General features: G+C 41.1%; 1 protein-coding gene across 1 annotated transcript; it reads left to right on the plus strand.

The window, feature by feature from the left end:
- The first annotated feature begins 6,623 nt into the window (after positions 1-6,623).
- On the plus strand, positions 6,624-22,181 carry LOC142372603 (secretory carrier-associated membrane protein 1-like). Its single transcript, XM_075455537.1, has 9 exons — positions 6,624-6,852; positions 9,781-9,858; positions 11,563-11,670; positions 13,685-13,793; positions 14,104-14,232; positions 17,532-17,691; positions 17,782-17,883; positions 19,265-19,382; positions 19,487-22,181. Exons 1-9 carry the CDS (start codon positions 6,796-6,798, stop codon positions 19,634-19,636), a joined length of 1,011 nt encoding a protein of 336 aa, XP_075311652.1. The 5' UTR covers positions 6,624-6,795; the 3' UTR covers positions 19,637-22,181.
- The last annotated feature ends 1,625 nt before the right edge of the window (positions 22,182-23,806 follow it).

Raw genomic sequence — 23,806 nt, forward strand, 5'->3', positions numbered from 1 at the left:
TTTTATTCTCAAAGTTTAAAAAAAAAAGTGCCATTCTGAGCTGTGCATGTCCACCTCTGAGGAATGTTTAATTCAGCATTAGTCTGCAGTCAATTTACCCCAAGAGACCAAACCTCTTCTGGGCTGTTTATAAACGTTTATATCGACGTCAATCTATAGCTGAACATTTCAGTTAGACATACAGGAGCGAGGAGCCGTATTTGTAAATTAAATACAAAGCTGTAGAGATAAACGCGGGTGAAACTGATGTCATGTTTAGAAATCTTAGATCTATGGCCGAAAGCCTGAACCTCTCTGTTGCCATGGCAACAACGTCACCGCTCAGAGGGAAGAAAGTGAGCAAAAAATGTCGTGCAAGTCGTGCTCTTCACAAATAACATAAAATAAATCAGTGGAGACAGGAATCCACTGTACGTCCACAGTAGCTCAGACAAGTTGTTCTATTTTTAGTACTCTGTTAGTACTTTGAAGAGTTTCTCTGACTAAAAGAGCTTCTCAAAATAAACTCAAAACAGAGAATGAGTAGAATTTAGGCAGCAATTGGTGAGACTATTGTGTGAGAGTTTACATTGATTATAAAGTTGTTTACTTTTGGAGACAGCTCACTGAATGCCTTTTATTCTTACGAAAACAACTCAAGTTGAAACATTAGCATAGCCACTCAAATACCCACAAAAAGCAAATAACTTTTAAAAAAGTGTGAAATAAGACTGAAAGCAAATAAAAGAGGGGGGGGGGGGCAGGATTTCATTGCTGATATCTCAGCATTGAGACAAAAAACTGTCCAAGACAAGTGAACAGTGAAGCACAAGAAAAAGAAATTGGCAGCACTTAACATAAACACATCATTGAAAGAGTGTGAAAAGAATACGAAGTTCTTAAACATGGTGATCGTGCTTTGTATTGCCTCAAAAAGAGGAAAAAGAAGATAAGCAATACCTTTTTCTGTGTATCAGATATTATCAAAGATCTTGTCAAAACAATCTATGTTTCAACTTATCAGACACCTATAAGATATTGTAAATTGTTTTCCCCAAGTTCATCTGATCATATGTCACTGAATGGTAAACATGATATTAAATTGCTCAGGGTTAGGCAGAGATAACTGGTTGGTGTTAGTTCAGTCTCAGTTAAGTTACAGTGTTACAGTGTTAAGAAACACTGCAAGCTTTGGCCTTTTGTTATTGGTTCTTTGACTCACCCTACACAACATAAAATTAAATCTCTCTGTGAGCCCTGCACATATACAGCACTGTAAAAAATATTTTACTTTAATCATATGCTCTGTCACCCTGGTGAAAATATATATACTTTATTGTATTTCAAATGTATTCACATTTTCAATAGTATACTACTAATGTACTTACTAAAAAGTGTAAAATCCAGAAATGTATCACGCTTTGAACTATTTTTCATGATAATACTTTTCACACACTTTAAAATAATTGTATTACAGTACATTTTATTGGAATATATGAAAAGAAAATATTCTTTAAGTTGAAGTTATCTGCAGTTACTGCATTTATTTTACTTTTATTGTTGGTTATATTTTATTGTATATTTCAAAGCTGTAGTCTCAAAATGATTGTTTCAACAGTACAACGAAGGCATATGTTCTAAATATAATGTTTAATACCCTTTAGTTTTAACATATTTTAGAATACATTGAGTGTCATTTTAAGTGCACTTTTTACATTTATATCACAACCCATTGAGTAAAAACAAAGCACAATAGTAGGTTATATCAAGTACCATTTTCTAATAATATAATTTTAAAAAATCTGAGATATTTCCTTATATTGTATATGGCCATATTAGTGTTGCTTTTGCAATACATTTGTAGAAAAACTAAGTAAGTAAACTTTATTTTACTAATCAAGCGTGTAAATCAGTATATTGCTCAGCCATGTACTTAAAGGTAGGGTAGGAGATCCTGGATTTTGAGTCCAGCGAAGCTGCATTTTGAAAATACACAGGTAAAAAGTCCCAACCCTTTTCTTCACTTTCCCCCCGAAGGCACGCCTCTAGAGTACATGAACGCGCACGAGCACGAAGGTGCACGAGCGCTGTTCTGACAGCAAGCATCGATCGTTGCCGTATTTAGTATTTAGTTTATGCTAACTATACGTTTAATAATGCTAGGTGCTAGCCAAGCTGGCTCTAGTTTAGCTTCCTGCCAAGCTTCGTTCACGGAGCAGGGTACGCGCACAGGGGGAAGGAGGGGGAGGGGGAGGGAGGAGCAGATTGCAGTTTGATAGACGGCATCAGTATCCAATCATTGTGAACGGTCCGTTCAGTATGATTGGATAGTGTTTTTCCTAGATTGTACGTTCTAGAGGCCACTAAAACTTTTCATATTTGTGTCAAAACTTTTAATTAATTGGTTGCAATGGGGGTGTGAAGAGTATTTTAAGCAATATGTAAAAAAATGTTCCAGAAAAAGATCCCCTACCCTGCCTTTAAGTGTATGACGTATAAGTTGTTCCACTTTAGCACTCAAAAGTAGAAAACTTACACCTCAAATTCTAGTTTTTTAAATAAAATACATATACTTAGCACAAAACTAGTTGTTTAAAAAGAATAAACTTGCAAAGTTAAAGTTAAATAATTATTATCACACTTTACGTTTACAAAGGATTACCCTGAGTGCAAGTACTCTCAAGTATACAAAAATATAGAGCACATTATTTCTTCACAAGGAAAGATAGCATGAAGAGAAATGTTTAAATAAAATAGTTGTTGCACATTTCAACAAATAGGTCAGTTTAATATTTTTCCTGTCGTTGCTATAATTCAAATGCTTTCACTCCATTTTGGACAGAGCAGCTGAGTTATTTGTGTACTCAGGTAATGAAATGTTAAAAGCATAAATCAACATTTTCAACACAAGAAAATAAAAAACCATTAAACTAGCATTAGCTTATGCCTTATTTAAAGCTGCCTTATTTAAAGATACATTCCAGTGTAAAGAGATCTCATTTGGTGATTTCACTTCTTTTGAATATCTTAGTTTTATTTTAAAGGGTGTTCCTAGGTCCGTGTAACGCTTTGCAGTGCTTTGATCCATTTTTAGAATTCACATGAAAAAGATGAAAATTGGGTTGAAAACTTCAATTTTCAATTTTCCAGACAACTCAGAAAACAGATCATTGATGTTGTTTGTTCATTTCATTGTAATTTGTCGGTGGAGAGTAAAATGAGTTAATATTCCAATTTTCAATTACTGCGTCGTGGTTGGACTGAACCATGCACGCGGGGGCCGGGGGGAGGTCTTGGCTCGAGTAGCGCCAGATGTGTTTTGTAGAGATAGGCCTACAAATGAAATGGATGGCAAGTCAGCTTGAGACGTACAGATCTGACAGAGCGACTGGCTCAGCTGTAGGCCAACCTGCAAACTTTCCAATGGGCTACAGTACCCTATTAAGTTGCGGCATGATTTAATATTGTCATATGTTTTACGCCCTTCGCACTATCAATACTGCACGATCAGTAAAGAAACGGTGATGCTGAGTGTTGCCTATGCCACTTAGGCTATATTTGGGCACAAATAGTCTACATTTTGTTAAACGGTCAGTATGAGTAGCCTATTTAATTAGGTTAATACTAAGTGTGTAAACCCCGCACTCTGCGTAAACACACTGGCCCAGGACAATATCCTAAGTTTTATTTTAGTACATTCACTGCAGGAAGATGATTGCCTACAAAGACGCAGATGTAGGCTACATTAAGAATGTGACAGGAATAAGTTCGTGAATGACCTCTGCAAAGCAGACATCAGCTGAACCGAAACGTTGCATGGGTTACAGTGCAACTGCCCCCGGGGGTCCGTGTTTTGCAGTGATTTGCTCCATTTTTAGAATTCACCTGAAGTCAGGCTCCCGTTCCCGCAACGTTATCATAACGTGCCATTTTCTGAGAAAAATATAAATAATAAACACGTAATGTGCATTGAGCAGGCCCCCCCCCCCCCTTGTGGTTCAGCCCAACTAAAATCGAAACAAAAATTACAAAGAATACATCAACAAATTTTACTTTAGTTTCAGTTGATATTTTGTTTTGTTTTTTCATCGCGTTTGATCACCGACTGAATAAAAATAACACTATTTATCTATTTACGGACTAGTTTCAAAATTGAAAATTGAAGTTTTGAACCCAATTTTCATCTTATTCATGTGAATTCTAAAAATGGATCAAAGCACTGCAAAGCGTTACACGGACCTTCCTAAAATCCTGTTTTTAATCATTTACAGATCTCCAGGATACTGTGAACTTAAATGGAGGAAAACAAAGCTTCAGATTCACTATGAGCTGTACAAAGAAAGCCTGCGTAGTTATAACAATGAGCTGTGCAAGGCCAGACAGCTGCATTTATCTGAAATGATTAATAAGAATGTCAACAATTCTCGAACTCTGTTTGCTATGGTTGAAAAACTCACAAATCCTCCTAAACAGTCAAACCCAGACCTCTCCACAGAGAAATGCAACAAATTTGCCAACTTTTTTAGCCAAAAAATCAAAATGATTAGACAAAACATTCACGCAACACAGACAAACAAGAAAACTAATCTGTGTCTAAAACCTAGAAATAATTCTGACGTTATGTCCCAATTTAATATGGTTAATTTAAAAATCCTAGAGGAAACAGTTGGGCATCTGAAATCAACAACTTGTTCTCTGGACACAATACCATCCGACTTTTTAAAAACTTTTTTTACCTCAGTAGACACTGATCTCCTACGAATAGTTAACAGCTCGCTGGCATCAGGCATTTTTCCCAAGTCACTAAAGACAGCTAAGCCACTCCTAAAGAAGAGAACTCTAGACGCCTCTATGATGAACAACTACAGACCTGTCTCTAATCTCTATTTTATATCTAAGATTATTGAGAAAGTTGTATTTAACCAGCTCAACGACTTTCTGAATGAAAGTGGAAGTCTTGATAACTTTCAATCAGGCTTCAGACGTCATCACAGCACTGAAACAGCTCTGGTCAAAGTGTTAAACGACATTAGGTTGAATACTGATTCTGGTAATGTTTCAGTCCTGGTTCTGTTGGACCTCAGCGCTGCGTTTGATACTGTAGATCACAGAATCCTGTTGCACAGGCTGGAAAACTGGGTTGGATTTTCTGGAGCGGTCCTTAACTGGTTCAGGTCCTACTTAGAAGGCCGGAGTTATTTTGTTACAATTGGCAGCTATGAATCTGAGCGAGTGGCCATGACTTGTGGAGTCCCCCAGGGGTCAATTCTTGGACCTCTTCTGTTTAACTTGTATATGCTCCCTTTGGGTCAGATATTGCAAAATTTTAACATCAATTATCACAGTTATGCAGACGATACACAACTTTCTGTGTCTCTGTCACCGGACGACTGCAGCCCAGCAGACGTACTGTGTCAGTGTCTGGAGGAAGTAAACACCTGGATGAGAGAGAATTTTCTACAATTAAACAAAGACAAAACTGAGATCATTCTGTTAGAGAAGAGGGTCAGCGTTCGTAAATATATTGAGACTCGGGACCTTACAATCACTGACCAAGTTGGTAACCTCGGAGTGTTGATAGACTCAGATCTGACTTTCAGCAGCCACATCAAAGCTGTCACCAAGGCAGCTTTTTACCACCTCAGAAACATCAACAGAATTAAAGGTTTCCTCTCCCAAAAAGACCAGGAGAAACTCATCCATGCATTCATCTCCAGTAGACTCGATTACTGTAATGCTCTTTTAACTGGACTTCCCAAAAAGAGCATTAAACATCTGCAGCTCATCCAGAACGCTGCTGCTGGAGTTTTAACCCGGACTAAGAGATCTGAATACATCACACCAGTTTTGAAATCTTTACACTGGCTTCCAGTCAGTCACAGAATAGATTTTAAAAGCCTGCTGATGGTTTACAAATCCCAGAACGGTTTAGGCCCAAAATACATCTGTGATATGTTCAGAGAATATAAAGCCAGCAGAGCTCTTAGATCCAAGGACTCAGGTCAGCTGGTTCAGTCCAGAGTCCAGACTAAACATGGAGAAGCAGCATTTAGCTGTTATGCTGCAAACAAGTGGAACAAACTGCCAGTGGAGATTAAACTTTCACCAAATGTAGACATTTTTAAATCCAGGTTAAAGACATTTCTGTTCTCATGTGTCTATGCATGAAATATCTTTTAACTTATCTAGACTGTTGCTTGTTTTTAAATTCATTTAAATGATTTTATTTGTTTCTCTTTCTATTCTTTTATGTATTTTTAATGCTTCTTACACTCCCTGCTGCAATGCTTTTATTTTATGTAAAGCACTTTGAATTGTTTGTACATGAAATGTGCTATATAAATAAATTTGATTTGATTTGATTTGATTATGGACTTAATTTGTTGTGTCTAACGGGTTAGATGGACAGTAACTGCTGTTTCTTTAACATGTGGTGAATGTGTTGTGAAAGTGGTTAATCTTGCAGTCATACGACACAGTGATAGTTAAATTATTTAATAAAAATGTAGAAAATAAAAGTTTGACACTATTAGCTGTTTGTTGTTGTTGTTGTTGTTTTTTCAAACGTAGCGTTTTTGTTTGACGTCTTTTTACTTCCGCCTCACGTTGGATTACGTGACACATCCGTAGCTAGTGACCAATCCTCCTTCAGGGTAGTATTTCTGGAAACAGTGAACGCTCGGCTTCACCTCTGACCGTATCACCTCCTGCGTTTTCCTCAAAACAAGTCGGATTTTTCGAACATCTAACCTTGGTTCTGATCATTAGCTCTGGGACACATTTAACGGACTCGACGTAAGTCGTCGTCTTTGAAGAATGTCAGATTTCGACAGCAACCCGTTCGCGGACCCGGAGTTAAACAGCCCATTTCAGGTAACGTTAGCTTGCTAAGTTAGCCACCGTAGTTTTATGTCTAATTATAAACAGTTTGGCGACACAATGTTAGAAAAGTCTGACCTTGAATGGTCTTTTAAAACTGCTGTGATGAGGTTTCTTTAATTTAGCAGCTGCCAGCACGTGTTAAGCCACTTGTTGGTTGGTTGGCTTGGGTTGCTGTGTCACTTAATGTTGGCACACTGCAGACTGCAGTAAACCGGGTTGCTTGTGCTTTCAATCCTGTTTCTTCTGTTTGTTTGAATGTAGGAAAACGTTTTAGGTGCAGTTGATGTCCTGTATTAGCTTGCTAGAGTTCAAACACAAAGTTATGATTTTTAATGAATTTTGATGAATCGTTTGAGTGCTGAGCAGGAAGTTGCTCTCAGAACAAAAGTGAACATCCTGTCGTTTCTGTTTTTTTTTCTGAGTCATGTCATGTCTTAGCTGTTTGATTGTAGACAGTGTTTACACTGCCTTGTCACGGTGAACATGTATCTGATCATATGTCTTTGGCGCATTGCTGTCTCATCCTATCAGGTGTTGTAAACATGCACACAAAGTCAGCAGCTAGAAAGCATTTTCCAAGCAAAAACATTTAAAAAAAAACCTGTTTCCAGCTACTTTAACCCATCATGACCTCTAGTTTTGTAGATAAAATTTTAGTTTTTAGTTTTGTTGATTTGATGTGGAAAACTTCAAACGGTCTACTAAAACCTTGCATTTCTCAGCCTTTGGAGAAACTAAAAACATTAAATGAAAACGAATAAATAGGTTTAGCTTCCTGTTTTTATTGTAAGTTACCAACTTGCACGCATCTTTATGAATATTTTCTAAAATTATAGTAATCTGTGTCTTTAAAATGTTGATTTGACACGAGTGTTGCTCTGAAAAGTTAAAGTAACACTGCAGCCCACCAAAGCTAACATTAAGCTACAAGACCAACATTTTCACCTTTTTTCAGACCTTTATTGGTGCTGTAGCTTATATAATCATCACTGATCTGTAGGTTGTTTTCTCAGTCAAGTATTTACTTTGTTTTAATTATCGAATTTTCAAAAGAGAGTATGGAAAAAAAGCAGTGTTCAGTAAGTAAACGATCAGCGTAAAAGAGGCCCACGCTAGCAGATCAATAATCAGCACCTTTTGCTTTAAAAGTGACTGAAGCTATTAAAACGGCACTGAAATGAATTATTAATTATCCGTGGATGGCTCAGATGAGTAGTGAAAGACGAAAAAAGTGGCATTTTTAGCCGATGAATAATTAAAATGCAAGATCAGGGCTCTTCTGCATGAGTGCATGACCTCAAAAGATTTCAGAACTAAAAGAGAAAAACCCTGCGCGTCAAGGGGAGGATGCTGGTGGCACAGTTTGACCACAGAGACGCAGCAGAACTGAATAATTCATGGCGTTCATTAGCATACTGACACGAGTAGCGGACCCCGCCGTCCTGCCACTTTCCCATCCCTTTGCTGGCTCGCACTGTTTTGCCTGAAAATAGATGGAGCTTTTGTTCCCCTCTCTGAGCCATCGTAAATACTTCATGAAATCATATGGTGACACCATGACGACATGTGGTACGAAGATCCCCTCTGGCTCCTTTCCTGCTAAAATTCATCACTCCCAGTCATGCAGCAGATCCCGTCTGTTTAGCCCTATTTCTCTGGATGTGGGCTAATTAGAAAAAAAACCAAAAACATGGGCGTATGTATGAGTAAATGGGAGCTTAATGTAAAATGCTGGAGGTAACATAAAGACGCCGCATTCAAGCTGGCTTTGCTGAAGTTTTGCCACCACATTGTGAGTTTGCGCACCTGCTTCTGCACAACACGCCCTGTTTTCTGCATTTCAATTGGCATCATAGAAAAATCCCAAACCACGAAAGGAATCATCGCACAGGCAGTCATGCAACAGGTGGAGCTGGTGTGGGGATCTTTTGATTTCTAGGTCAGAAACTTGGTTGAACACGCATGCGTATGTTGAGCTGTGCACTCGGGCCGTATTAAAATTTAAACAAAACGTACCCTGAAATATTTATCACCCTGGTCTGGTGACAAAGTTGTGTGTCTGCGTGCGTGTGGCAGCAGAAGAGACGCTCGCAGACATTCAAGAGTCAGAAACACTAAGAGGACAGCGCCGAGCCTGGAAAAGGATATCGCTTCAGGAATACGCGGAGCGGGTGATTGAGCAGCGATTTGAATGAAACTAGTGCGTGGCTGAAGGCAGCTGATGGTAAGCTTATATATAAAAAGAAACGTTGCTTGATTGGGTGGCTGAACGGAAAGAAGTTACGCATGCAAGTAGAGGGGGTAAAAAGTTAAGTTTGTTGGAGTTATAGATGAATACATGCTCGAGTGGGACTTCAGTGTCTACCTTAAAAGTGTAGCTCAGAGACTTAACGTGGGTCCCTTCCTGAGCACCGAAAACTTTCCTGTTTGGGTACCACGACGCTCACTCTGCCTCTGTGTACGCTGTTGTTTGATTTTTGCTTCAAAGGAAAGGGGTTTTCAGCAAACAAGAAAAATACAGAGTGGTTCTTTTTATTTCTGCCTTGAGCTTCCAAAAGATTTCACCCCCCCCCTCCCTCTTCTGATACTCATGGACTTGACTATTTATAGCTGCCTTCTTGTGAAAATTATTGGAATCATCCCTTCGTTGCCAGTATTGAATTATAGGCCCGTTGCGTTTGGATACAGAGAGCTGTTTAGACTTGATCTGGCAGAATAATGGAGGGTTTTTACTCTTACATGAGCCATTTTAATCCTAACGTCCTTCTTTCTACTGCTGTCCCTTGGTTGAAATACAAATTCAAGACATTTAAAGACTGGTATTCTCACAATGAATGTCTTGCTTTACAGTATGAAGCCTTTTCTTGTGCACTATACGTGTAGACATGTGAAACCCCCTTTTTCTTTTTTTCTTCTCAGGATCCATCAGTGACACAAGCGAGGCAGACGGCTCCTGCAGGCTTAGAGGAGTACAATCCCTTCACAGATGACAAATCGGTGAGTTTGCGTTGTCCTGTGGACCAGAGCTCATACATTAGATAGATTTCCACCTTTTTCTTTACCCTAAAGCGATCCGTATTTTTCTAAAAAGAGTAATTAAACGCATGTCAGATGAATGACATTGAGGTAAAAAAAAAAATTCCTCTGCGGTGCTTATGAATTAATCCAAGTGCTGATTAGTCTTTTATCATCAGAGGCGACGCATACAAATCTAACATTTTAAACACACTGCAAACTAGACCGTTAAAGATAAACGGGAGAGGAAAGATGTTAGAGATGCGTGAAGATGTCGACACTTTGATGGTATCTCGGGGCGAAGATGGTGAAATATTGCTACAGGCTCAAAGGGAGCAATGCAAGATTGGTCGATGTCACATTTAGCCGAAATGATATCAGGGAGAACGTTGTCACAGTCTGACACGGTTTGCAGTTTTTGCTGATTATGCAGTTAGATAAAGCAAGTTTTCCACATGAGCTGGAGGAGTTTTCTTGCTTTGTTTGAATTTTTTTAATTTTTTTTTTTTATTATTATTTTTTGGGGCTTTTTATGCCTTTATTAGATAGGACAGTGTAGAGAGACAGGAAGCAGGGGCAGGAGAGAGGGGAAACAACATGCAGCAAAGGGCCGTTCGATGCGGGACTCGAACCGGGGCCAGCTGCAGCGGGACTGTAGCCTCTGTACATGGTCTGCTGTACCCACTACGCCACAGACCGCCCCACATGTCTTTATTTCTGTAAATATCCCGCGTTCAATCCCGGTTAAAAGCACGAAGTGGGCAAACAACTGACCATTAACTCACCCTTTATTTACTCACTGTGTTGTGCTGTGTTGGAGGCCAAAATCTATGAAAGTTATGTTGTGTTTGAAAACGTGACAGTACAAATATGGCATGTTTTACATGGAACTTTAGATGGAACTATGGATGGATGGATGGATAGATAGATCCATTTTTGTCATTTAACAACAACATTATGTGCATCCTTGAACTATGAAAGTAAATAAATGACCAAATTTAAAAAAAAATCCGTTTCCCTAATAAATCCAATACAGGAAAGGCTTCATGTTCCCTGCACTCAAGTGGAAAAATACGAGCAGATACTCAAACTCAGCCAAACCAAGATGGAAAAATACTCACATATTGAACCTCTGCAAACACACAGCATTGTGAAGCCTTAGAATATATCTGTTGTTTGCTCATTTCTTGTAAAATAGTTTGTAGTTTTACCAACTATAGGTTTAAACCATCAGAGAGGATTTTTTTTCTTAAAATTGGCACCTAAATGTTCAACGGGTGACACCACCTCAACCAGAGTAGTTTGAAAACTACAGCATTTGAGTCTTAAAGGATCATTCGTGGTGTTTTTTGGAAGCCTTAAACAAATGGTGCGTTTTCTGGAAAAGGCCATGAGGTGGGATTGAGAGTTCCCAAAAGTTAGGAAGCAGCTCTTTGAATTTAGATTATTATTCTGTTCCAGGGAGGTTATATTGGCTTTTATCCACAGGTGGCTTTCTCAGTTTCATACGTATCAATTTAAATTTAGTGTTGTTTTCATACAAGATTGTTCACATTTCTTTTTTACGTCTGCATCTTTTAGTCTGTCCCAATGTGCTGCATCTCACAGATTTTCCGGGTTACGTTCAGTCGGAGAGTATTAGTAGTAGGCCATTAACGCCCATTCTTTGTCACTCTTCCTTTGTAGGCAGCTGCGGGCATGGCGCCCAGAACTACAGGAACCTCGGTTGGCACACAACCCGCCATCATGAAGCCCACAGAGGAGCCTCCTGCCTACACTCAGCCTCAGACACAGGTATAACTGAGCCCAGCTGGAGCTCACAGAGCCACAAACGGCAGCTTTTTCATCATACAATAACCAACCAACCTTCCGATCCCACTGGAAAACTAAAAATCAGACAGTGACAACAGCAGCATCTGTGTTAGCGGAACAGAGTGTCAACAACACAAGTAAACCGTGTTATAATGACCTAAAACAGCTTCCAACTTTCTGTCTGAAAGATGTAAGATGGCCGTGATAAAACGCCAAAGTTCTGAGCGAGCTGAAGACCTGGTTGAAGTCTCGTTCTTACAGACAGAATGCATAAAGAAACTATCAGAAAATGGGTGGCAACATAGGGTGATGTCCATAAATGGCCTTTTCCGTGTCTAAGTGTTTAAGTTCAGCTTCACCAACAGAGACTTTTAACAGTGTCCTGCCTACGCTGACTCGTTTCTGGCTTTGAGTGGGCGTTTAAGTCAGATTATATCACCTCTGTTCGAGGAAATGACTTGTGATGGCGTGTCTTATTTGTAAAGACAGCCTCCAGAGGTTTGTACTACAAACAGAGCTCAGCACAGCCACACTCAGAGATAACGGGTACTGCAACAGTGATTTTCATCTTTGTAATTCTTTGTGTGTGCTCCGATGAAATGGCTGTTTTTAATGTGTCATTTAACGCTTGTTATGCACGAAATGTTTTATTCATAAGAAGAGCCGTTTGTATGAATGGAGAGGTGTGAAAGCTCTGTGAAAACGTGAAAGTTTTCTCTTGACAAGAAGCGCATTTAGCTGTGACATAAACACGTGGAAATCCTGTTAGCCATTGTCCTAATCAAAGCAAATGAATATTTTCTGGAAAAGAAAAAAAAAGGCAGAGACTATCATTTATTTCCTGGTGTGTGTTAGAAGAATTGGGCAGAACGGACTGTTCTTTCAGCTGAGAGTCGACATCGCAGCCAGTTGAATTTTTGATTTTCTGTCGGTCATTTGAAAATCCAACGTTTCCTCAGTCAGTGGGGTTACATGGCACTGAAAGGATCGGTTTATTGGCTAAATTACAATAAGAATGAGTTGAGCAAGGGTAATTATCCTTGGATATATGGCGGTGAATGAATCCGATCAGAGGGACAAAGCGTGTCATACTCCGATACGATAGGTGGCGCTGTACCCATTTCAACTATTGCTAATAGAGCCACTTCGGGTCGAACCCTTCAACAACAACAGCAAACTCAGGCATTTAAGAAAATGGCGAATGAAGAGCAAGATGAAGGTACGTCCCTCTACATTTCGTTTGTGATGAGCTGCTTGTTGCACAAACGTGATGCACAACGGCGCATTCTCCATCGCGTTCTTTGTTTCTTTCCGACGGCGACAACAACAGTAATATCGTCTCTTCCGGTTCACAACCCCGGGAAAACATCTCGAGCATGCGCAGAACGCAAAGTCTAATTCACCACGTGCTTCACCCGTCTACAGGCACGTTTAATTTGACTTTCAACCGAGTTATCTCGGGGTCTTTATCCGATCGCGAGTAACCCGATCCGATCCAATTTCTTGTCAGATTAAGGTGTGTACATGAACTTAATAACCCAGTCTTATTGTAATTTAGCCAACAATCCGATCCTTTCAGTGCCATGTAACCCCACTGACGGTCAATCACGTGCTCTCGGCTTCCTTAAAATGTCAGACATCGACTTTGAATACTTCTGCCTGGCGACATTTAAACGTCTTCAGTCTGATTCTGCTGTCTGGGGACGTCACCAGGAGAGCAATTCCTGAAATGATGGAGACGATTTCATCAGAAACTCAGCTTCAGAGCAGGCTGTGTGTGCAGCCTAAGGTTAAAAAAAGTAAAACCTTCTGGAACGCGCCGTGTGATGGGCCATCGTACACATTCTGCAGGATCAGAAAAATGCATTTATTCAAGATTTAGAAACCAAACACTTTTGTTAGCTGGGATCAATCAGTCGGTCCAGCAGTCTTAGTGCTTCCACATCCCTGTTGACGTCTGTTTTTTGTTGGTTTTTTTGGGTTGTTTTGCATGCAGGAGCCGTCGCGGGCAGCTGCTGAGCTGCTGAGGAGACAGGAGGAGCTGGAAAGGAAGGCTGCAGAGCTGGACCGCCGCGAGAGAGAGATGCAGTCGCTCAGTGCTTCAGGTCAGAAAGAGAAACCCGGCAACGGAGCGCTGACCGAAAGCTTTTAATCTTCACACACAATCACGGCAAAACATTCTGATCAGAATTTAAAGCGAAGGTTTGACTCCCGACCACTCTTAAAAACCTGTGTTTATCTTCGATATCAAGCCAATGTGCTAAGACCCAACATTCAGGTACAACGTGAGATTCCCTGTGATCTCTTCATCATGCACACATAAACCAAACAGGAAGTCAGAACCCGTTTGCCCATCTGCCTGATTTGGAATGCTGTTTTATACAACACTTCTGTATGTTTTGACTGTTTTTCCAGGTAGGAAAAACAACTGGCCGCCCCTCCCGGAGAAATTCCCCATGGGTCCGTGTTTCTACCACGACATCACCGTGGATATTCCTGTAGAGTTCCAGAAGACGGTCAAGATCATGTACTACCTCTGGATGTGTGAGTAACCGCTCGCCGTGACGCTTCAGGGCGTCTTATAAAGACTCGCTGTTAAGATTAACAACACAGATTAAGTGAACCAGAAGTGCTTGAATAGATGCAGAAAAAAAGCGAAACTTTTAACATTTTTATCAATTTAAAAAAAAAAAGGTTTAGAAAATATTCATTAGTTGCAGCTTTCCAGTTAAAGAGTAAACTTGAGGATTTTCTGCCCTAATTCATCAAGTGTCGTTCATGAAAACACCTCCAGCAAGTCGGCAGATCCTTAGAAGTCTCGAAATGTTTAAAGCTGCCGTCGGCAGGTTTTCAAAATTGCGAGTCTAAAGTCGGAAAATTCGAACTGATACAACTTTCAGGTCCCTCCCCCAACCTCTAACAAGCTCCGATTTGCCCCCCAAACCCCTCCCCCTCTGTGGACGAGGTTGTGCACGTGAGTTCACACCAGTGTGAGCGCACACAAGCTGGGGCAGACTCACGCTCAGCAGCGTGTGCACAAGCTGTGATTGACAGGTAGGATTCCTCCACCCTAACTTGATTGGTTAAAAACAGCCGGGAGCGCTCGGTTTTTTGTAAGCACGATTACAGGCTTCAGAGGGAGCTACAGAATTCGGGATTTTTCCTAAACAGCCTATTTAATATTCTACTTCCAGAATCCCATGACAGTTCAAGCTAATATGACTAAAAAAAAGTTGCCGACCGCAGCTTTAATGTTCCGAGTCCGTAATTCCGTCGCTTCTCAAAGTAATGCTGCGATGTCTTTCCTGACTACAAATGGAAGGGCCATTTGTAGGGATGTCCCGATAAGGTTTTTTTTTCCCCCGAGTCCGAATCCGAGTCATTTGATTTTGAGTATCTGCCGATACAGAATCCCGATCCAATACTTCTCCAGTACATTAAAAAAAAATGAAGAACGGCGAAGAAACAGATCCAGAATGTCCCTGATTTTTTTTTTTTTTTTTTTTTTTAATTTTTTATTATTCCCTTAATTTATCATTTAACACTTATAAACAGAGCACTTCTGTGAGGTAGCTTGAACAAAAGAAGTAATCAAGTAATAAACAAATTCTTCACATTGTAGTTTAGTGCAACAATGTCTAATGTAAAAACGAGCAGCAACTCAAATAAGCGAATGAAAGTGCCACAGTGTTCTTAGGTAAGGTCAGTAATGTGCTTTTTGGAACTGCACTCCTAATTCTTACTCTCCTCCTCTGGCTTCACAGAAGGAAATGTATGTTTTTCTTGATGAAAACCAACATCTCTACCTTGTCAGCTTTGAGCCTGTTCCTGTTCTCATCAAGGATGTTAGTAATGTCCTTGCCACCTCTTGAAATCCCAAGTTTGCATATGTCACAGTTTGCAATTGCAACGTTTTTGTCATCCACTTTAAAATACCTCCACACCGCGGACATTCGCGCCCCCAGCTTCAAGCTGCTGCCGTGTTCTGCTTTGCTTTAAGGCAGCAAAGTGACGTCATGCCGCACGCGTTGCTTCTGTGTGGAGTTGAGACCATAGACATATAAATTCAGGGAGTTATTATTGTAGTTGGGGATATACACCTTCCTCAGTCCAAATAAATGCAATGTGGAGGCATTGGAGACCCATCCAAGATGGCGGCCGCGCTGATACGTCAGCTCCAATCGGCAGCGTCAGTCTAAGAGGCGTCTATGTATATTATGTCTATGGTTGAGACGGTCTGACTCTGTACCACCACATAACAGTAAATACTAAGCTGTTATTTGTTTTGAAATATTATAGTTCTGATAAAAAAAATAATGAGAAAAAATATACATATATATATATATATATATATATATATATATATCGAGTCAGAAACCACGTGATCCGCCCCGATTTCCGATCACGTGATCGGATCGGGACATCCCTAGCCATTTGTAATCCCGAGCGCTGCAGCAGGAGACACCTGGACGTCTTTTCTCGGTTTTCTCAAAATGTTTTTGTCGACATCTGAAAGGATATTTTTCAGGTTTGCGCTCCTGTTTGAGCCCGTAGATGGATTTGTTTCACAGCCAGCCAGATAATAACATCAAATATGATATAATCTCTTCAGTTAAAAACGGAATAAAAGCAGATTATCAACTGAATAGAATACAAATAGGTTAACGGCGTCTTGTGGCATCGTTTGTAGGGTATTTCTTACATTAAATGTGGAGGCTCTTATAGATTTTAGGTGTTGTTGCTCAGTTAGTGGATAATATTATATGAATGTAAAGCAATAAACTGATGGTGTTTCTTTAGTAATTTAAAAATGAATCCAGAACAAAAGAAACCCGTCCTCCTTCTTGCTTGGTGTGACTCTTTGCTCTGTGGCGGTTGTAATCTGACTGGGTTTTTTTTTTTTATCACCGGCTTCGCTTGATAATTGATCTTTGTGGAGTGTAGAGTTTCTTTGGGGTAAACTCTTACGAGTCGGCTTGTTCGGGTGAAACGAATCCGGCTGCTTTCCGATGACGTTTGTCGTCAAAGTCGAACAACGGCGAGAAGAAAACGACGAAAAGATGTCGTTCGTAGTTTGATTTGATCCAACAAGATGCTTCTTTTCAATAGGAAATCGCGCAAAAGACAACCATAAACTCAGTTTTTCATTTTTTATAATAGAAGCTGCTGTTTTTCCTCCCTTTGCTCCCTTCGTGGCTTGTTCCTTTTTGGTGTTTTAAAAGAAACCCAATTTGCGCCTGTGTCAGGGAGTGAAAGGCCTCAAGCGGGATTCGGGAGCACATGACAAACGCATGTGGTGCAGTCATGTGGCCCGATGAAGGGGACTTGGTCAGATGATTGCGGAGAGGTTGCTTCAGACGCAGGCATCAGAGAAAAGGGGTAGTTTCCACACTGATTTCTGTCTGATAAAGCACTTTAAATCGAACAAACTGTATTTTTTGTCGAGCACGGAAGACTGTTGAGCCGACATCGGCACAAATATCTCCCCACCGCCCGTTCAGACGTGGTCTGTCAGCCTGATGCCATATTCCACACTGTGATGCAAAACCCTCGAGGCAGACAGACAACGGTACCTTTAACTCTGTTAACTCAGTGACTACCAGGACCCCAAGAACAAATGGTGATCATGAATAATTCACAGTCTTATGCTCGCAGTCCTGCGCGGTGTTACGTGTTGAAATATTAAGCGCTTCCTCCACTTCCTGCGCGGACTTGACTTGGCAGGACACTGGACACTGCAGCCATAACGCAGCCTACTTTCCGAGCCTCGGCATGTACAGTTTCACATCGATTCCAACGCGGCGTCTCCACCCTGGAAAGTTAACGCTCGGTCTCCCTTTCAGTTCACACCGGGACGCTGCTGGCCAACATGATCGGCTGCCTGGCCTGGTTCTGTGTGGACGCGTCGCGCGGAGTGGACTTCGGCTTGTCCATCCTCTGGTTCCTGCTCTTCACGCCGTGTTCTTTCGTCTGTTGGTACAGACCACTTTACGGAGCGTTCAGGTAAGCGACACGGACGCAGAAGCACAAGCCTCGGCCTTTCAGCCCACGTGCTCTACTCACGTCCCGCTGTTTTTCTTTCTCTTTCTGCAGGAGCGACAGCTCGTTCAGATTCTTCATTTTCTTCTTCGTGTACATCTGCCAGTTCGGCATCTACGTTATCCAGTGTATTGGAATCTCCGGTTGGGGCGCGAGGTGAGACGAAAGAGGGAACACGCACAGTTTGGGCCCACAGAAATGTGCAACTCGGTCATGTTGTGTCTTTGGTGCCAGTGGGTTCTTAAATATAGTTGATATAACTCACATTTAGTGAAATGTGATTTTTGAAGCATGCATGTATGAGAAGTTGCATCAGATTTGACTTTGACAAAATAATTAAAAATGTGATGGTGTCAAACCTTAAAGAAGCGTGCAAAGTGTCGCTAACTGGACAGCATATGCAGTCACGTGAAAAAGAAAACATACCTTCTTTTAATTCTACTGTTTTTCTGCTGCTGTGTTTGGGATCATTGTCCTGTTGATGACCCAGTTTCAGCCAAGCTTTAGCTGTCTGACAGATGGCTTCACATTTGACTCTAGAATACTTTGGTATACAGAGGAGTTCATGGTGGGCTCAATGACTGCAAGGTGTCCAGGTCCTGTGGCTGCAGAACAAGCCCAGATCATCAGCCCTCCACCACCGTGCTTATGAGGCGTTTGTGCTGATATGCTATGTTTGGTTTTCTCCAAACGTGCTGCTGTGCATTATGACCAGACATCTCCACTTTGGTCTGGTCTGTCCAAAGGACATTGTTTCTCCTGCAACCCTTCCAAACAAGCCATACTTGTTCCATCTTTTTCTAATTGTGCCGTCCTGAGCTTTAACATCGAACATGCTAACTGAGGCCTGTAGAGTCTGAGATGGAGCTCTTTGGGTTTCTTTGTGCCTTGCACTGTCTGACCTTGGGGTAAAGATTGGCAACTGTTTTGAATGTTTTCCCACTTGAATGCCCTTCCTCCCTGAAGAATGGTGGACTCCAAATAGTTTGGAAGTGGCCTTATAACCATCAATAATAATCTGACTAGGATTGGGATTTTCTATTTTTTAGACCTTGTGATGATCAGGTGGTCTTTCAATGTCCTGATACATAAAAGCAGATTTGAAAGAGGGATATACTTTCTTTTTCATATGACGATGTAATGTGGGGGTGATGCACTAAAGAAGATTGATAGGTGGCTCAGTTGTGAAATCAATTTTGTCTGAAAAGATAATTACTTGTATGGTTACCATGTCGAGGTTAAAGGCTTTACTAAGCATAGCTTGTTTATTTGTAAGAACAAATGTACATTATGATGCCATTTTTAAAGCAGACACTAGTTTTTGAGCAAATTTCCCCCAAACAGCACTAAATAGTACATTCGTTGGGAGGGATTATTTTTACCTGCAGAGTAGTTCACCTTTTATGCTCTAGTGAGTATTTAAGTCCGTGTTCAGCGATGCGTTTTTGGGCAAAAATAAACTCAGAGGGATGAGATGTAAGTGTGATTTGTAAGAAACCAGTTAATGGTTGGTGTCTAATGACTCTCTTCTCTTCAGCGGGTGGATCTCAGCTTTGACTGGCCTGAACAGAAGCATCCCAGTGGGCATTATGATGATCCTCATCGCAGCTCTCTTTACCTCACTGGCCGTGCTGTCCCTCATCATGTTCAAAAAGGTAGACGCTCAAACTATCCAAAAGCTATTTCCGTTGCAATGGGTTACAGCCCTAATTGAACCCTTTTTTCTTTTCTTTTTTTGTCATTTTCATCCTCGCCCCAGGTCCACGGCATGTACCGTACCACCGGCGCCAGCTTTGAGAAAGCCCAGCAGGAGTTTGCCACGGGAGTCATGACCAACAAGACCGTCCAGACGGCTGCTGCGAACGCCGCTACCAGAGCTGCACAAGAAGGCTTCAAGGAGCAGATCTGATGAACCCTGAGAGCTTGTTTCTCTGTTCGTCCAACCTTCCCCCTGATCTCCTGTTGAACACATGGACAGCCCCCCCACCCCCCCACCTCCCATCCCCCAATCTTCTGGCCATGCTGAGGTAGTTTATGAGAGGGCGCAACAGTTGACCTATCAGCCAACTCTGATCTGTGTTCTCGGCCTGAATAAGAAGACAACAACTGGCCAGGTCTGAGAGCATTTTTCACTCTGGGACTCCTCACCTACGCTGCACTCGAATCTATCAACCAGCGTGCTCAACTTTCTCTGCGTTGGTTTGTGTGTGTGTGTGTGTGGGGCCAAGGTAATGAATGTCTGTGTGCCTTTTTAAACGTCGTTGCTGTCTCGAGGCCCAGCTTTCCTCTGTCGACAGATTCTTATGCAGCTCACCCGGCCGTTTCCCCTCATAAACCATTTCTGGCTTCTTTAGATTTTTTTCAGCTCTCTCAGTTCATGCATGTGTTACCTCCATCCCTTCATCCCTTCATCCCTTCATCCGTGAGTGCTTAACTCAACACTGCTGACCCCTGGTGGAGTGAGTTTTTACTGCTGAAGTTGAATGCTGTGCATTCCCGTTCACTGCCTTGCTTCCTTCCTTCTGTTAGTTTTTTTTTTTTTCTTTTTTCCCCCCCAGACGCTGATTAATCAAAGTGTGTAAGTCTTAACTTTCTTAACGCGACGCTTCACCCGACGTGTTCATCTTCCAAACACTCACGAGTGCCGACTGTAGGTCTGAGTCTGTTATTCCATCCAACAGTCGGGCAAAAAGTATTTAGGTTATAAGGTGATTTAAAAAAAAAACAAAACACTCACATAAAAGGAGTTCGTATCGTGAAGCGTTTGGCGTCCGAGTCTACGGTGGCAGCTTGGCCCTGCATGTTGCTCAGTTGGTCAACAGCTTCGTTTCAGCCTGAATTAGCTCAACAACTATTGGATAATCTGCACGTGATAAACCCTTCTGACTTTTCACTGCTGTTCCCATTTGATCATTCTGATAGAAACTCGCGGTTTATTAGTTCCTTTCCTCCCGCAGTTTGTCGACATACCTCTGGAGTCCGTGGCACTTCCAGAAGATTCAACAGGAGGTGGAGTCTTTCACCACCTTTTTTTGGTAGCAGAGCGAACACAACTCGATGAATCTGCATCTTATTTTCCATTGTAAAAACCTCTTGAGTACGTTTTAACAAACTCAACTTGAGCGTCTCACTGTTGTTATTCTTCAAGCGGTGTTCGACGCCCAGAAAATCCAGATTTTGAGTGAAGTATGCAAATGACGGTGCGTGCGTTTCTCTCCCGCCTCACGCCTTCCTGCCCATTAGCACAGATGCTTATCATGTTTTTGAACAAACAGCTGAGTGTTTTTTTTTTCCTCCAAAAGCCATAAAGAAAGGGGCACGAGCAGCAAGAGATCCACTTTCCCGTAGGTACAACTGCGTGTTTAAACGGAGGAAAGCGCACGTCAAATCCAGCTTTTTTTTTACCGTTGGAGGTTTACCTCAGCTTTACTCAGGATGCTCCTCACTTGCATGACAAGGTTTGAGATAATGCAGGATTGTTAGAAATGTGAGACGGACTGGCCCCTGCTTTTAAACGCACCCGCTGTAAATCCCTATACTGCAAAAGAAGACAAAAAACGGCCAGTAATGATTTCATCTTAATAATCTTAATCATTTTGATAAAAGTAGGTCCATTACCACTGAAATCCAGCAAAGCCATAATCGGGTCTAATCTTATTTTCTCAATTGAAATGATAATCTGATCATAATTCCGAAATGTCCAGTATATTTCATCATCTAAAATGTCTTTGAATGTGTATTTTTCTACATACTATATGAGCTGCAAAGCACTTTCCGCTGTGTGAATGTGTCCGATCGCTGATTCTGTTACGTCAAATGTTAAAGCCAGTGAAAGCCTTTGTATTTGTGTTATTTAAGTGTGAAAAAAGAGGAAATTGGGCCTTTAAAGTCTCCGCGAGCAGGACAGTGTGGGAACCCTCTCGACTCTCTTCTTGCAACATGCCTTGTTTTACTCAACTCTCTGATTTCGCCTCAGCCCCACTAAATTTGGACCCTGTAGGCTACACGTGTCTGCCTTGTACATTTCTATCAGATAAAAAAAATGACATTGCTTCTGAAAAGAATCTGACTTGAATGGCACCGACAGATTTTTTTTTTTTTTTTTTTTTTTTGGCTATTATTTTGTGACTCGGTTAAAAGTGGGAAAGTTGTTTAAAACTGTGACGTTCTGCAGATGGATTGTGGCTTTAGGCTTTGTTTAGGAATCATCTTGGTATACGGTAGAAAACGCACTGAAAATGAAACTCCATAATCATGTCTGATGACTGCATTTTAAAGAAACATTTGAGGAAAAAAAGTGTTTGTAAATTTTGTATGATTTACGGATGGTTTGCTGTCGGGTGTCATTTTAAAGATGCACTCTGCTTTCACCTTCATTTAGCGTAATAAGTAGTTTGAGTTTTGTATATTTATTGTGTTTATTGTTAACACTGAATAAAATTCTTCTGTATGTCTTTCGTGGCTTCTCTTTGCATCGCGCTTTCTGTGCTCTGCTACTTTGGGTGGAAGTGGGCTTGCACCATCGGCTAAAAACCAGACGAGGTCAGTAGTTCTCAAAGAATATGAGACTCAAAAAAAAGAGTTCACTTGAGTGTATCGAGCTCGGAATGTCTGATGGTAATGGTGCAATTACCACCAAATGTTACAGAACCCAAGGATATTCTTCAGTGTGTGAGACCATTGTGTTTTCTTCCTTTTTGGAGTTGTTTTGCACCACATGACCACCATACTCTTGGGCTGAATCCCGTTCTGTCTGATCAGCGGGCACTCACCCTGCCAAACGCATTTATTGATAAAATGAGCCATCCACTTAGGATCCACATCATTTATTCATCTAGCAGACAAGGAGCAATATTTGTCAGATGCCTGGCAACATGTTTGTAGCTACCTGATGCATTTAAGTCCTATATATATATATGTATATATACCTGTTAAAGCTGATTTTAGCTCACCAAGCTTGTGTTTTTTGGCCACTAAATGCCAGGCAGTTAGCTGCTAAGTGCTAGCTAAGCTTTTGTCTACTGTTCCTTGATGGGTTTATGGTCCACAGTGGGTTTAGTGGGGCTAATTTTGCTTAAAACACCCACTTGTGTCAGTAACTGTTAAAAAAAGTAAAACTAGTAAAGCTGTGGTAAAACCAAAACGACAAGCTGAATGCTGCTAAATTACTCCATTCAAGCTGAGGAAAGTAACCAAAGTTGGGCAATAACTTTTGAGGGTTTTGTCCCTGAAAGTGATGCCCTTCACGTAGAACATCTAGGAATTTAATCAGTTACTGATAGAAAAACACAGATTGATGCGGTTTTCAAGCTTGTTGAAGGTCTTGTATAACAAACTTAAACACACTGTATGTGTAGGATTCAAAAGTGGCATTAATCCAGGCTTCGATTTTAGTCTTATTTCTAAACGATGTGTAAATTGTTCCCTACAAGGAGTTGCTGTTATCACCCTGAAATAAAACCTTTTTTTTTTTTTTTTTCCCCTTTGAGGTGCAAGAGGAAACGTGTCTTGGAGGCTCTGTTACTTTTCTTTCTGGTCCTCTCCGACTTGAGAAACCAAAAGCCTCTGGCAGTGAACTGGGCCTGAATTTCTGCTGTGCTCTTCAGATTGCACGATTTGTCATGTGCTTAATCTGGAAGTCATCAAGCTCTGTGTTTGGTTTGAGCTCAGTTTGTGGTGGAGGAAGGGGAGCCACAGGGTTGTGCCAGCAGCTTCTCTGCAGTCCACATGGAGGGAGGAACATCTGCACGGGGACTCGATTTATACATGTGATCGTTCACAGAAATGCACTCAGGTGGGGTGCAAGTACTAGCACTTGGTATCTGGGTGAAGAGTGCAAGCTTAGGCTAGGGGTGGAAAATACTCCAAAAAGACAAAAATGCAGTAACACCCCAGGTATAAGTCCTGCACGCCAAATCCCATGTACCGTAAAAGTATCAGTAGGATTGTTAGCAGCAACACATGAAACGCACAAAGTCGTTTGTGGTGTTGCTTCTTGAGAAAGGACTACTTTTGTTTACTCCATACTTAGTAAGTTTACTTCAGTAGCTTCCAAGCCAAAGGGTTGGGAGCTTTCAAT

The sequence above is a fragment of the Odontesthes bonariensis genome, chromosome 22 (genome assembly GCF_027942865.1).
Source record: "Odontesthes bonariensis isolate fOdoBon6 chromosome 22, fOdoBon6.hap1, whole genome shotgun sequence".
Lineage (NCBI taxonomy): Eukaryota > Metazoa > Chordata > Actinopteri > Atheriniformes > Atherinopsidae > Odontesthes > Odontesthes bonariensis.